Source organism: Capra hircus, chromosome 6, assembly GCF_001704415.2.
Source record: "Capra hircus breed San Clemente chromosome 6, ASM170441v1, whole genome shotgun sequence".
Lineage (NCBI taxonomy): Eukaryota > Metazoa > Chordata > Mammalia > Artiodactyla > Bovidae > Capra > Capra hircus.
The window spans coordinates 18585242-18601402 of NC_030813.1; the positions used below are offsets into that span (position 1 = coordinate 18585242).

General features: G+C 39.6%; 1 protein-coding gene across 1 annotated transcript in view; it reads left to right on the forward strand.

Moving 5' to 3' along the window:
• DKK2 (dickkopf WNT signaling pathway inhibitor 2) overlaps nucleotides 1-4884 on the forward strand; it is a 128274-nt gene extending 123390 nt beyond the window's left edge. The window contains exons 3-4 of the mRNA XM_005681333.3: nucleotides 402-557; nucleotides 3234-4884. Of these exons, the coding sequence (XP_005681390.1) occupies nucleotides 402-557; nucleotides 3234-3484 (407 nt within the window). The 3' untranslated portion in view covers nucleotides 3485-4884. The remainder of the gene's footprint in view (nucleotides 1-401; nucleotides 558-3233) is intronic.

Consider the following 16161-nt stretch of genomic DNA (forward strand, 5'->3'; position numbering starts at 1 on the left):
TATCCTGGACAAGAAGCGAGGGGAAGAAGACCTCATCCCATTAGAGATGTTTACAGTGTAGATGGGGATTTTCTTTTTGATTAAAAAAGGAACCTTGATCCTGAACACAGATGTCTGATCAGACAGTTTTAAGCTACTAAGATTTGATAATACTTCACTCTGTCACTCTTCTAAACTCTTCGTATGTATTCACAGTAACTTTATGAAAGGAATTCTGTTTTTATCCCTATTTTTGCCCAAGGTCACTTGGTCATGAGATTGGCAAGATTGAAATCAAGAAAGCCTGGCTTAGGTCCAAACTATTGAGTTCTCAAGTCTAGATAGATGATAGATACATGGCCTCATACTTCACATCGGGAGACTACTTGAACAAGTCTAACTAATTATCTGACCATCTCCAGGCATCTGCATCCCAGTCACCGAGAGCATCTTAACCCCTCATATCCCAGCTCTGGACAGCACTCGGCACAGAGATCGGAACCACGGCCATCACTCAAACCACGACCTGGGATGGCAGAACCTGGGAAGACCTCACACTAAGCTGTCACATATAAAAGGTGGGGATAGTTGTAGCTCCAGAGAAATGTAGATAATTAATTCCATTGCTTCTGAGTGCAATTTGAAAAAAAAAATAATGGGAAGTTACTGAAATAGTAAGATTTTAACTGAATTTCTTCTCAATTTTGAGGATTCTAGAGGTTTCTTGGAGATCTTAAATTGTGAGAAATACATATGACAAGAATTGTGGTACTCCAGTTAACCATGCCATTTTCTAAATAGTTCAGCCTTTTTACAAGATATTTAGAATAAATCTTTTACACAAGCATTTCTCTTCCATAATCAAGAATAAAGCATTGCAAAACATAAATGGGAAAATGTTTCCTGCCTTAAGATTAAATTACTAAGATTTAGAGTCCTTTTCTCACCTTTGCAGATTCAGAAATTTTATTTCACTAAACCACCAGGTAATATACTATGCATAAACCAATTTTCCAAAAAAATTGGTTTCAAGAGGGATTATGTATGCCCATAAAAATTCCCTTCCTTGTGTCACAATATTTGGTAAGCCTAATCACTAATAGTAAATTTTTGAAAAGTAGAAATACTTATATTTTTAAAGGAGGCTTTTGTAAGTGTATTCTGTGGAGCACTGTTCTTTCAAGATATTATATGACTAAAAGAGCCTGTGTGTTCAAGAGTTTTATAATAGTGTATTTGCCCATTTTTGGAACTTTAAAATAAACATTGATATATTGAAGGCTCTGACAAGTTCAGCAATGAGGAAAACAGGTTAACTTTTTTAGATACTGTATTTCCCTAGTTTACTTAACCATAAAACCATTTCCCCATATTTTTACCTTCTGTGGATCTAGTATCCTACAAAATATCTGACTTGTTAGTCCAACCTAAAACACTAATGATTCTATCAATAGGGTTAAAGTGACTGACAGTTCCTCTTCAACCAGCCCTCGTCTACGCTTCCTGAAGGCCTTATCTCCTATCTCCTATTTCCATCCCACTGAAATCACACGCATTTGTTAGTACATGCATGCTTAGTCACTCAGTCGTGTCCTACTCTCTGACCCCATGGACTTGTAGCCCCCCAGGCTCCTCTTGCCATGGGATTTCCAAGGCAAGAATACTGGAGTGGGTGGCCATTTCTTTCTCCAGGGGCTCTTTCTGACCCAGGGATCAAACGCGCATCTCCTGTGTCTCCTGCATAGCTGGCAGAGTCTTTACCCGCTGAGCTTTCTGAGAAGTTGTCAGTACACGAGTGTCCATCTTTATTCTGACAGATCTCTATGTTACAGTACAGTTTCTAATTTATTAATCACTACTAGCTAATTATATGTATAATTTCCTGATGGCAGCTAGCAGAAGATGTTGATGGCTAGTGAGTTGTGCCCACATTCACACAGTGGGACTGGTGACATCCAGGATGGCAGCTAACCTTTTAGATCAGGCTTGGCGCACTACGGCCCATGAGCCAAGTCTGTCCTGCTGCCAGTTTTTTTATTTTTTTTTTAATTTTTATTTTTACTTTACAATACTGTATTGGTTTTGCCATACATTGACATGAATCTACCATGGGTGTACATGAGTTCCCAATCCTGAACCCCCCTCCCACCCCATATCATCTCTCTGGATCATCGTAACACAGGCCTGCCCATTCACTTAGGCATCATCTGTGGCTGCTTTTGTGATACAAGAGCAGAATGAAGAGCTGTGACACAGATCACATGGCCTAAAAAGTCAGAACTATTTACAATCTGGGAGATGACAAAGAAGCTACACATCAATCCCACTGCGACATGTGGGTGCTCTCTGCTGACTTCATCGTTTTACTGAACTGAATCTCCAGATCTGTGCTCCTGAGATTTTTTTTGATGGGTTCTTGGTTGACCCTGGGGCTGTTTGCCCTTGCTCTGCTCCACTCTGCATCATAGCTTTTCACAGACTTCATTGCCTAGACTCCCTGTCAGGTGGCTTCCAGCCGCATGGGTTTGGCTGAGGTAAGAGATTGAGAGGCAGAGGAGGGGAAAGGCCAACGGATTCTCTCTACCTCTGGGAGTGTTTCTGGCAGAGCTGCGCCTCCTCAGGGCCTCAGCTCCTGCCGGGATTCCAGTCCCCTGCCCTTGCCCCATGCTGACGTCACCAGCTTCTCTGGATCCTCCAGCCTAAGTGTGGTGGTGGCTTCCTGCGGTGCTGCTCTACGTTCTCTGGTGCTTTTTAGCCTTGCAACTCACTGCCTGTGTGACTCAGTTCTCTGCGCTAAATATCTTCTCTTTTCAATACTCAGCTTCTGTTTTCCTGGCTAGATTTTAACTGGTACCTGGCCTTAGGAGATACAGACAACTTCAGCCTTCTTGACTCAGTTTGTTTACTTTTTCCAAGAAGGTATCAAATTAAATAGAAGGCATTTCTTTTTACTGTCATTCACCTAAGTAAACAACAACACAAAACAGAAATATCTAAGATCACACCATACCAAAGTGAAGAGAAGATGCAACCCCCTCCTAGCTATTCATTAAACTTAATATTCAGACAGCAAACAATGGAAAGAGATGATACTTGGTTCACATGATTAGAGGGAAAGTCAATTGTTATGACTCTAAGACATCATGGAAGATAGGAAGATAGTTTAAGTACAAATATTTTAGGTGCTTCTGATTGCAGAGTAGATTTTTCTCCTACAGTGTCATGGTAAAATCTTTCGGTCATCATTTCTTTAGGACACGAAGGAGATCCCTGTCTACGTTCATTAGACTGCACTGAAGGGTTTTGCTGTGCTCGTCACTTCTGGACCAAAATCTGCAAACCAGTGCTCCATCAGGGGGAAGTCTGTACCAAGCAGCGCAAGAAGGGCTCACATGGGCTGGAAATCTTCCAGCGGTGTGACTGCGCAAAAGGCCTGTCTTGTAAAGTATGGAAAGATGCCACCTACTCCTCCAAAGCCAGACTCCACGTCTGTCAGAAAATATGAGGACAAGCATCAGGAGCAGACTGTGAATCCATGTATTTAATGCATTATAGCATGGTGGACAGTAGGATTTGGATTTCAGAAGAAGGGGTAAAATGAGGAATATGATAAGAACATAGATCAAAGAAAAAGGAAATGGAAGATCAGAAAGGGTGACAAGTGTGGTCAGTGTGTTTTCCATCATGCAACTTGTTTATGTAAATAATGTACACATTTGTGAAGATGCCATGACTCAAAATAAATAAATAAATAAATAAAAGGCACACAGAGGGATTACTGATGAATACCATGTGACTTTCCAGGAGTTTAGGTTGTGCTGGAGGATCAATTTCTTTCACAGTGGTGACTGCCTATAAAAAATAACTATAAAGCCTTATTTCTATTTAAACAAAGTACTCCCCATATACCCTGGCATACAACAGGCTCTAAAACGTGAAAAGAGGAATTGTTTATGGGAAATAAAAGCATGGAGCACAGAGAATCTGCAACGCAGAATCACCTTTTAATTTGGAACACTACATCTTACTGCTCAATTAAAGACCTTGGTAGGAAAAAAAGCAGTCAATATTTTCCAAATAATTTCAAAATAATCACAGGTCTTTAAGTCCTTCAGGAAAAAAAAAGAAAACAACTTTGTTTTTCCTTAAGCTGCTTGTTTATATTTTTGAAAAGTTTAATTTCAGCTATAATTAATAAGAACCAGTAGAATAAGACCAAAGTAATCCATTCAGGTTTCTAGATATAAATTGCATCTCTTGATTTTGCGTTATCCCTACTCATTTTATTCTCCAAATTATACCCATCGTGAATAACAGAGCAGAATTTTCAGGTTGTAAAAATTTTAAGATGCCCAAAGTAAAAGTTACTAGATCATATTATTCAAAGCTTTGGCATTCCCTATGTTAGATAGAACTAGACATTTACTCTCCACATACTCTGCAGTAGAGTAAAAATGATAAAAGAAATGAGATATATCTGTTCTGCACTGAAGCACAGCAAGGAAATTTTGTCAGCTGTCCAGTTTTGGCAACACATGGATCATATGTTTGAAGCACAAACTGACTTTTCATATGTGAAGCCCAAGGCTGCACAGCCTTCATGGAAGTTGTCCATGGGATTTGCTATCATAATATTTACTATGCAGATGAGTTCAGTGTGAGGTAACTACTTGACCACAAAATATTTCTTTTATATTTCTGAGGTCATAAAATCATCTTATTTTGAGGAGGTCTCATTAAATGGACTCCAAGGCAGTTAGGATAATAAGGTTCCATTTCTCTTGGTAAGCTGCTTTCTAACTGGCTGATGGCACCATCTGACTTTTTTCAGCATCAACTCTTTCTGCAACAGCTGTGTTTTTTTTTTGTGTGTGGTTTTTTTTTTTTTTTTTTTTTTTTTTTTTTTGCCAAAGATACAGTTTCTGTCTTCTACAGTCACTGAGATTAAAAATTATAAATGGAATATCTTGTAAAATCTACATTTTGCTAATCTATAGAAACCACAGGTTCTAAATTTTTACATCCATTTTATTACTTTTTATTTTATTCAGTTCTATTCAGTTCTAAATATTATGCCTAGAGATTAAAGCCAAAAAGTTATCTTATACTTTTTACTTTGGACCTTTTCTTTTATAGACTATAAATCACTCCATAGTTTTCATTTACTTAAAGCTCATTTGCAGTCTCAAATTCAAGTTCTCCCAGTAGAAACTGAACCTGAGCCTGCATGTCTATTAAGAATTTCACCTTTCCACATAGGTTCACTAATATGATTAAGATTTGCATTTTTTCCCCACATGTCTGTTAAAACAAAAATTAAGAACCAAAGTCTGTACAAACAGGTTTCTATAAGCTTAGCAACGTGAAAATGGAACATTTCAGGGAAACATTTCCTATACAATAATTACATTTAAAATCTGGTTTCTGCATTATTTCCCTTATGTACATCCCTTCAAAAATTATTATTTGAAGTAATTTATTTACAGGAAATGTTAATGAGATGTATTTTCTTATAGAGATATTTCTTACAGAAAGCTTTGTAGCAGAATATATTTGCAGCTATTGACATTGTAATTTAGGGGAAATGTATAATAAGATAAAATATATTAAATTTTTTGCCTTCAAAAATGGAATTCAAATTTCCTTGTGTTTTTGCTTATGGGAAAAACTTTTAAGAAGCACAGATTCTCAGAGTTCAACTGAACAGATGGGTCTGATTTTGCAGTCTTAGCAGATATCCTTTGGATGACATCACCGTGAGATGATCCAAGGCAGTTTATGGTTAGGTGCTTATTTCATGGTGGGACAGCTGTAATTGTCTAGAGATCTCTTCAAGAAAATTAGAGATACCAAGGGAACATTTTATGCAAAGATGGGCTCAATAAAGGACAGAAACTGTATGGACCTAACAGAAGCAGAAAACATTAAGAAGAGGTGGCAAGAATACACAGAACTGTACACAAAAGAGAGTCATTAAGAAATGGCTCAGAAAACCACAATGGTGTGATCACTCACCCAGAGCCAGGCATCCTGGAGTGTGAAGTCAAGTGGGCCTCAGGAAGCCTCACTATGAACAAAGCTAGTGGAGGTGATGGAATTCTAGCTAAGCTATTTCAAATCCTATAAGATGATGCTGTGAAAGTGCTGCACTCAATATACAAGCAAATTTAGAAAACTCAGCAGTGGCCACAGGCCTGGAAAAGGTCAATTTTTATTCCAGTCCCCAAAAAAGGCAATGCCAAAGCATGTTCAAACCATTGCACATTGCACTCATTTGCTCACACACTAGCTAAGTAATGCTCAAAATTCTCCAAGCTAGGTTTCAACAATATATGAACTGTGTATGTGTAGATGTTCTAGCTGGATTTAGAAAAGGCAGAGGAACCAAAGATCAAATTGCCAACATCTGTTGGATCATAGAAAAAGCAAGAGAGTTCCAGAAAAACATCTGCTTCATTGACTACACTAAAGCCTTTGACTGTATGGATCACAATAATCTGTGGAAAATTCTGAAAGAGATGGGAATACCAAGCCACCTTACCTGCCTCCTGAGAAATATGGATGCAGGTCAAGAAGCAACAGTTAGAACCAGACATGGAACAATGGACTGGTTGCAAGTTGGGAAAGGAGTACATCAAGGCTGCATATTGTCACCCTGCTTATTTAACTTCTATGCAGAGTACATCATGTGAAATGCCAGACTGGATGAAGCACAAGCTGGAATCAAGATTGCCGGGAGAAATATCAATAACCTCAGATATGCAGATGACACCACCCTTGTGGTAGAAAGTGAAGAGGGACTAAAGATCCTCTTGATGAAACTGAAAGAAGAGAGTGAAAGAGCTGACTTAAAAGTCAATATGCAAAAAACTAAGATCACGGCATCTGGTCCCATCACTTCAGGGCAAATAGAAGGGGAAACAATGGAAACAATGACAGACTTTATTTGCTTGGGCTCCAAAATCACTGCAGATGGTGACTTCAGTCATGAAATTAAAAGACACTTGCTCCTCGGAAGCAAAGCTATGACCAACCTAGACTGCATATTAAAAAGCAGAGATGATACTTTGCCCACAAAGGTCCATCTAGTCAAAGCTATGATTTTTCCAGTAGTCATGTATGGATATGAGAGTTGGACCAAAAAAAGCTAAGTATGAAAGAATTAATGCTTTTCAGCTGTGGTGCTGGGAAAGGCTCTTGAGAGTCCTTTGGACTGAAAGGAGATCATACCAGTCAATCCTAAAGGAAATCAGTCCTGAATATTCATTGGAAGGACTGATGCTGGGGCTGAAGCTCCAATACTTTGGCCACCTGATGGGAAGAACTGACTCATTTGAAAAGACCTTGATGCTGGAAAAGATTGAGGGGAGGAGGAGAAGGGGATAACAGTGGATGAGATGCTTGGTTGGCATCACTGACTTGATGGACTTGAGTTTGAGCAAACTCTGGGAGTTGGTGGCAGACAGGGTAGTCTGGCAAAGCTGCAGTCCATGGGGTCATAAAATGTTGGACATGACTGAGAGACTGGAATGAACTGATTTTTTTCTTTATTAAATCTATAGTGTTCTAACTTGTGCTTTCTACTCAATTATCCTTTTTTTTTTTCCTTCTGAAACATCTTAGAACACAAATATTCCACAAACCTCTTTAAAACACTTGAAGTCACCTACTGTATTTCTTATCATCTTCACTTTAGGTTGAAATTTCTCCAAATAGAAATGCTAATATGCTTAAGGTATTGGTTCATTCCTGTATGGCACAAATAAATTACAAAATATGTTTACCCCTGTGGCTACAGAGGGCCCCCATGAACTAAAATCTAGTTCCCTGGAAGGTTTTTCCGCTTCTTCCCGAACACAAAGATGTCAGGAGTGTTTGACAAACATTACTCATCAGTTATGAGACTGGGGTTGGTTGCAAGAGCACATGTTGTATTAGATGTTAATGGGATAGAAATGTGGGAAATAAACATTCTGTGACATAGTGGAATGAATTAAGTACAGCCATGGCAGCTGAATGAAGCTCAAACAGTCTGATGGAGGTCAGGATTGAAGACATCTCAAGCATGTCTGAAATAATTCCCCACGTTATTCTAATTAGTCACTCAGTGTTTTCACAAATAGTTATCTATTTCTTCAAATTGAGAACATTCAGACTTCTAAGCTACAGTGTATTTTTAGATTATAACAATCACACGGGTGATATTTTTCTTTTCCACTGAGCTGAGTGAGATGCTCTGAGAAGTGATGAATTGCCCTGACTTTCTTTTTAGCCAAGAAAAAACAATACCCTATTGAAGTCTTAGAATTTAAGGGGAAACAATCAATTACACTTTTCTCCTCCCTCAAATTGAGACCATTTCAGGAAAAGGTTAAGAAAGAAAGGCAGATGACAGATAACCCTGTGGCTGATAAAGTTAATAATGAAGAGTGTGGCATGTATCCTTGGGCAAGGAGATAGAATCCGTGCCCACTGTCAGGCAGCACCAGACAATATCAGTTCTACCTGTTGGAGCTGCCCCTGTAAAACTTACAATGTACATGGGCAGAATTGAATGAGACACTTTCTTCTGGAAGTTACTGCCAAAGAAGAAGGGTGAAGAGAAGATGGAACAATGCATTTATCATTCAGTTCAGTTCAGTTCAGTCGCTCAGTCGTGTCCAACTCTTTGCGACCCCATGAATCGCAGCCCGCCAGGCCTCCCTGTCCATCACCAACTCCCGGAGTTCACTCAGACTCACATCCATCAAGTCAGTGATGCCATCCAGCCATCTCATCCTCTGTCGTCCTCTTCTCCTCCTGCCCCCAGTCCCTCCCAGCATCAGAGTCTTTTCCAGTGAGTCAACTCTTCGCATGGGGTAGCCAAAGTACTGGAGTTTCAGCTTTAGCATCATTCCTTCCAAAGAAATCCCAGGACTGATCTCCTTCAGAATGGACTGGTTGGATCTCCTTGCAGTCCAAGGGACTCTCAAGAGTCTTCTCCAACACCACAGTTCAAAAGCATCAATTCTTTGGCGCTCAGCTTTCTTCACAGTCCAACTCTCACATCCATACATGACTGCTGGAAAAACCATAGCCATGACTAGATGGGCCTTTGTTGGCAAAGTAATGTCTCTGCTTTTTAATTTATCAATCAAGCATCTGTTATTTGAAATTCTCAGCTGCTGCTAAGTCACTTCAGTCGTGTCCGACTCTGTGCAACCCCATAGACGGCAGCCCACCAGGCTCCCCCATCCCTGGGACTCTCCAGGCAAGAACACTGGAGTGGGTTGCCATTTCCTTCTCCAATGCATGAAAGTGAAAAGTGAAAGTGAAGTCGCTCAGTCGTGTCTGACTCTTAGCGACCCCATGGACTGCAGCCCACTGGGCTCCTCTGCCCATGGGATTTTTCCAGGCAAGAGTACTGGAGTGGGGTGCCATTTTGGGTTCATGTCAATGTATGGCCAAAACAATACAGTATTGTAAAGTAAAATAAAGAAAAAATAAAAATTTAAAAACAAACAAAAAAAGAAGTGGGTAATTCATACCACATGAAAGGAGTGAGTGAGGGATGAAGCGAGACAAAGATTATTATACATTTCACATAAAACTAAATTAAGGATTAGAAAAGAAGACCTTCTCTCCATTTTATTCCCCAGATCTTTATATTAATTGAGTGTACATAACCATTGACTATGGTGAAGATAAGGGTTATAACCAAAATCTGAGAAGCTATCTAATAGTTGAGGTCATTTCCCCAATTCCAATTACTCCCTCTTCATGGATCCTCTAGGCAATTTAGGTTTTATCTGCAGAAAATTGTAAAATGAATGAAAATAGTTCACTAATTCAACCGACTCTAAAATCACACCATCATCAGGACTGAAAAAAAAAATCCAATAGCTGCATCCTTCTTTTTATAATCCAAATTATGTCCATCACATTACTAATATAGTTGATTAGAGGTTTTGTAGTAGGATTAAATAACATATGTATCTGGTAATAAAATGTATAAAAACACTTCAGTCATAAATTCTGAGAAAACTGATACCCTAGTTTTTAATATAAATCCTCTTCCATTAAAAAATTCCTGGAATGAATTCAAGTATAAAATTTATATCTTGTTGCATGTTAAAACCAAAATAAGTTGAAGTCCAGAGAAATCAGTCTATATTTGCTATCTTCAGTGGACAACACAGAAGAAATGGACAAATTAGAAAAATACGACCTTGCAAGACTAAATCAGGAAGAAACAGAAAATATGAACAGACCTTTCACAAGTACTGAAAATGAAATAGGGATGGCTTCACAAGCAAACGCTATCAAACAGAGAAGAGCTAACACCTATCCTTGAAACCCTTCCAAAAAATTTCAGAGGAAGGAAGACTCCCAAGCTCATTCTATGAGGCCACCATCACCCTGATACCAAAACCAGACAAAAGTATCACACAAAAAAAACAAAATCACAGGCCAATATCACTGATGAACATAGACATGAAAGTGCTCAGCTCAACAAAATAGCAAACCGAATCCAATACAAAGGATCATTTACCATGATCATGTAGAATGTATCCCAGGGATGCAAGGATTCTTCAGTATCCACAAATCAACCGTTGTGAAACACCACAGCAACAAATTGAAGAATAAAAACCATATAATCATCTCAATAGAGGCAGGAAAAACTTTTGATAAAATTTAACACCCATTTAAGATAAAAGCTCTTATCTCTTTTGCGGTAAGTGGGAACTTACCTCAACATAATAAAGGCCATATATGACAAATTCATAGCGGACATCATTCCCAATGGTGGAAAGCTGATAGCATCCGTCTAAGATCAGGAACAAGGCAAGGAGGTCCATTATCACCATTTTGATTCAACACGGTTTTGGAAGTCCTAGAAAAGAAAAACAGAGTCCAAATTGGAAAAGAAGTAAAACTGTGACTGTTTGCCAATGACATAATACTATACATTTGCTATCTTCCTCTATAGAATAGAGTCAAAGGAAATCAAAATTCAAAATCCTCAAGTTCACAGCTACAGTATTTCTCCCTCATTCCATATTCTGCTCTGACTCAGCCAGAGGAGTTATTTTTTGTTTGTTTACTGTAAAATAATTCACTTTTTAATTTTGTTGTAGTAGGTCCTTACTGGTTATCTTTTTTAAATACAGTAGTGTGTACATGTCAGTGGGCTTTCCTGGTGGCTCAGACAGTAAAGAATCCACCTGCAATGTGGGAGATCTGGGTTTGATTCCCGGTTTGGGAAGATCCCCTAGAGGAAGACATGGCAACCCACTCCAGTATTCCTGCCTGTTGAATCCCCATGGACAGAGGCGCCTGGTGGGCTATGGTCCATGGGGTCACAGAGTCAGACACAACTGAGCAAATAATCACAGCACACAGTACATTGTCAGTGCCTGACCTTTGATCTATCCCTCCCCCTAGCACCTCCCCCCTGGTGACTGTAAATTCCTTCTCTCTGTCTGGGAGTTCTCAGGACAGTTCTGGATGCCTGGGTTAAGTGGGATTCCAACAGCTATGGAATGGGCTGTTTCTCACTGGAATGAGAGACTTTCACTTTTAATAAAGTCCAATAAATTTTTAGGATGCACAAGATTAAGTAAAAACTGTCACCACATTGAGAAAAGAAGCCCGTCTCTACCTCATAGAACAGGTATCTCAGAGAACGTGCTATTAACAAATCTAGGACTTGGTGTTGTCAAAAACCACAGTAGAGATGCTTGGAATCTGAATGAAGAAAGATGGATGGAGAAAATCTTTGTTTTTGCTTTGCTAAAGTCAACCAATCCCAATTAGCTGTCTGGAACCCACGGCCTATATACCTAAACTTATGTGCGAAAAATGTCCCACCAAGGTAATAGCTACAGAACTATATTTTACCATAAACTGGGGTGGAGAGAAGGGAGAATCCCAGCTATGTTCTTCACCCACTTTTAGAGACTGTTAGTTGCAGTATTGCTGCCTTCGTGTAAAACTGGTCAAGTTAGAAGTCTGCCGTGGTGAAGACCTCTTTGAGGCTTCTTTTGGTCTCAGCATATTCCAAGCATTACCAGTGCTTATCTGAGGACAGGTTTAGTTGGGGGATGTGGCCTTCACAGTCCCTGCAAGCTGACCTTTTCAGGATTGTACTGCAGTGACTGCTTCTACGGCTTCATTCAGAGGAATTCCTTACTCCCTCTACCCCACATTTGTTCTAATTGTAGAAGCTCACCAACACACATTCCTGAAATTAAACTGCTACGGATATTTCTGAAAATTATTTTAGCAAAGAGCGCACAGGGGCATAGACGACAATCCCAATTTAACATTCCTTCACTCAACACGTACTTACGAAGAGCGATATCTATTGTGCTAGGCAACTTTGCAGGCACAGTGGGCAGAAACAGAACACCAAACCAGTAAAGTTTATTCATTCATTGGGTTTACCCTCCAGCTATTTTTCAGGGAAATGGCTAGGAGGCAGAAAATAACTAAGTAACAACTGTATAAATACTACAGGAGAGGAGATATGAGCCCTATGAAGAAAACCAGAGCAGGGTAAAGGAACAGAGGGAGCTGAGGAGTGTTATTTTAGCTTTTGCAGTCAGGGAAGATCTCTCAGAGGAAGCAAACCTGAGTAGAAACCTGAATGAAATGAGGGGTGGTCTGGAGAAATAGTGTCACGGGAAGAGCAAAAGTAAACATTTGACCATGGGAAGAAGTTGAGAGGCAGACTGGAGTCGAATGGATAAGGGAAGAGAGAAAGAGGATGAGGTCAGACAGAGAGTTGAGTCAGATTGTGTAGACCCTTTCTGCCCATCATAAATACATCTATTTTGAAAGAGATACGAAGGTAGCAAGAGCTTTTGAGTAGGAAAGTAGCATGAGCTGAGACCCTTTGAAAGGACCACCTAAGCTGCATGTAGCAAAGAGACAAGCGCATCCAGGCAAGGACTGTTAGTGACTTAAATGGTGAGATAAGGTGGACGTACTGACAGATCACTGGACTTAGGATATGCTGGAGATGGAGGCCACCGGATGTGCTGTTGATCTGGATGAGGGTTGTGAGAGAAAGTAAAACCTCTTTAGCCTCATATAAGGATCAAGAACCTGGAGAAAGTATTGATGAGAAAAGAAAGATTAAAATAATACCTCTTCCCTGAACAGTGCTATCATAGTTAATAGATAAAGAATTGCCCTCAGTAGAATACTGACAATTCTTTAGAAAATTTCCCTTTGTAAGTTTCTCACCTGACATCTTGAGAACATAATGAAAAGTTATATGAAGGAGGGATTGCATCAATAAAAAGAGAGAACTTGTTGGATGCACTAAGGGAAGCAGTTGCAGACAAATGAAAGGATGAGGGGTATCGGGAAGATACAGAAAAGGGAATAAACAGGTGCCAGAGCCTAGAGACTGAGGAGGGAGAGCATGAGATGCATGGAAAGACATGGCAGAAATACTAAAAGGTGGTAATCAGGAGCTTCAATCCGAGGCAGATGTCAAAGAGTGTCAAGGAAAGCTTCCAGGAAGAGAACAGTTGACTCTCAGCAGTAGGTTTAGAAAACTATTTTAGCAAAGGGTGTAGCTCAGGCAACACTCCCATTGACACGGGGCCAGTGCACTGCATTAAAGGGCAATTTGTCAAAGCAAGTCATAGTTATCTTCTGAGTCTTAAGTAACTGTAGAGTGTAGGACCTGGGGATTCTAAAGAAATAACAATATGCAAGTAACTGAAGTACTTTCATGAGAAATACGCTGGCTATCATACCTCTCACACATACGTCATGAATACCACAGTGCACGACCTTTGAAAATTTCCTGGGGGTCAGCATTTCTTACAGATGCCGTGGACTTGTTTGATTTGTTCCACACCTTCCCACTTCACTGCACCTGCTACACCAGTCATCATTCTCTGTTTAATGGCCAGTCAGCCTCCAGGGCCCAGTAACAGATGGAGAACATCAGATCAGCTAGTGCACGTAAAACATTTTAAGTCCGTCTTAAGCTTCTCAAGCAGACTTTGAAATTGAGATCATTTTATCAACCATTTATTTCTTTATCTTGGCTATTGCTCCTGGCAGCTGTGTTTTTTGCCTGTTTCAATAGCTATTTATTCTGTGCCCAATTGTATGCCATTACTTCAAGCTTATTTAGATAACAGGAAGACTAAGCAATGTCTACAGGAATTGCACAGCATCATTCAAGCTATTTAACATACTGGTCTTATAACTTTCTAAGATCAAAATATAGTGATGCCACCGTTTAATAATGCCTCAAAGGAAGATACAGCAAAATTCATTTTTACATTTTTTTTTAATTTTTAATTTTTAATTTTTTTAAATTTTTTTAAAATTTTATTTATTTTTTTATTTTTTAAATTTTAAAATCTTTAATTCTTACATGCGTTTTGAGTTCTCTATGGGGAGTAAATTCCCCAATATACCATGGACTCCAGTTTGGGACTGTTAAAAATGAATATTACCTAAGGAAAAGTTGGGGGTGCTGTGCTAACTTCTCTTGAAATAAAAGTGGTTTAAGAAAAACCCTTGAAAACAGGATTTATTTTGTAAATGAGTGTAAAGTCACTCAAAACACTATTTTAAGGTTATAGAGGAGAGTGGGTATCAGTTATTTAACAGGGAAAACCCACCTTGGGTTGGGGAGAAACTACTCAGTGTTAAGAGGGAGACAGGCTGAAGAGAGTGACCCTGTGGAAGGAAGAAAAGCAGGGGCAATTTGGGAAAATGTTAAAGAATCAGGACTGTTACGTGAGCTCTCCTTGAAATAATCTTTGTTTTGGTAGCTTTGAAAAAAGTCAAATGCAGCACGGGAAAAGGAGGACTGACTGGGTGAAAACTGGTTGTTATGGGTGGGGGCTTCACAGACAAAAACAGTGATTTAGAGACTATCCAAAAAGAACCCTGCACTAGTCCAACATTCCTTTCTGATGCTTCAAGTCATCTTACTGAGAATCCAGCTCTTATCTCATCGTCAATTGGCAAAGAGGAATGTTCATAAGGACTTTCCCATAGGAAACATACACAAGAGTGATGATAATAATCATTACTATCTACACAGCACTTATTTGCTTCAGAAATGCCAAGTGTCTTACTATGCTTTATTCCTTATAATATGATTGCAACTCCTGTCTCTTTTGAAGGTTGACTGTGGACCAGGTGCTGGCTTACTGATGTCTCCCCATCATCTCTGGTCACTTTTCACAGCAACTACTCTGTAGCAGAGTGTGGTGAAGCCAAGGTTTGAGATTGACTCTCTGAAGCCAGACTCTGCACTCATCAATTAGTCCATGCTGCCCCCATTTGGAAATGATGACCCTTTTCAGGATTGTAGGGGATTCTGTGGCCTGCCTACTACCACAGAGCTCATTAGTATCAGACTTGAGGCTAAAGTACATCTTTTATAACCATTTCTTCACTCCCAAGATTTACTGAGTACTTCCTAAAGCACTTTCCTTATTTCCCCTGAAATCATAGTAGCTAGTGCTAGAATGTGGGCTAATTGGAAAAAACATAATTTTCTCCCCAGCAGATATTACTCCCCACCTACTTCTTTCCAGGGGACAAATCTGTCTAATTTAGCATGTTACCAAGAATAAGTTTATAAAGTTTACAAATAAATGATTACTTGACAGGTGCACAACTGGAAGGTAATTTAAAAATTCAAAATTTCACAACTAGAATGGAAAGCAGGAATGGGATGTTTTAAAGCAGGATTTGGAGAGTATATGATTGGAATTTGCTCTGGTATGATTAACATGCTAAAATAGTGATTGAAACTCCATCCCACCACACCTCACATCCTTCTGTGAACATAGTTCATATCAGAAAATTAATCATTAGTTCTTTGAACGTCTTCAGGTCAGTTTAGTTTAGTTCAGTCGTTCAATCATGTCCGACTCTTTGCGACCCCATGAGTTGCAGAACACCAGGCCTCCTTGTCCATCACCAACCCCCGGAGTTCACTCAGACTCACGTCCATAGAGTCAGTGATGCCATCCAGCCATCTGATCCTCTCTCGTTCCCTTCTCCTGCCCCCAATGAGTCAACTCTTTGCATGAGGTGGCCAAAGTACTGGAGTTTCAGCTTTAGCATCATTCCCTCCAAAGAAATCCCAGGGCTGATCTCCTTCAGGATGGACTGGTTGGATCTCCTTGAAGTCCAAGGGACTCTCAAGAGTCT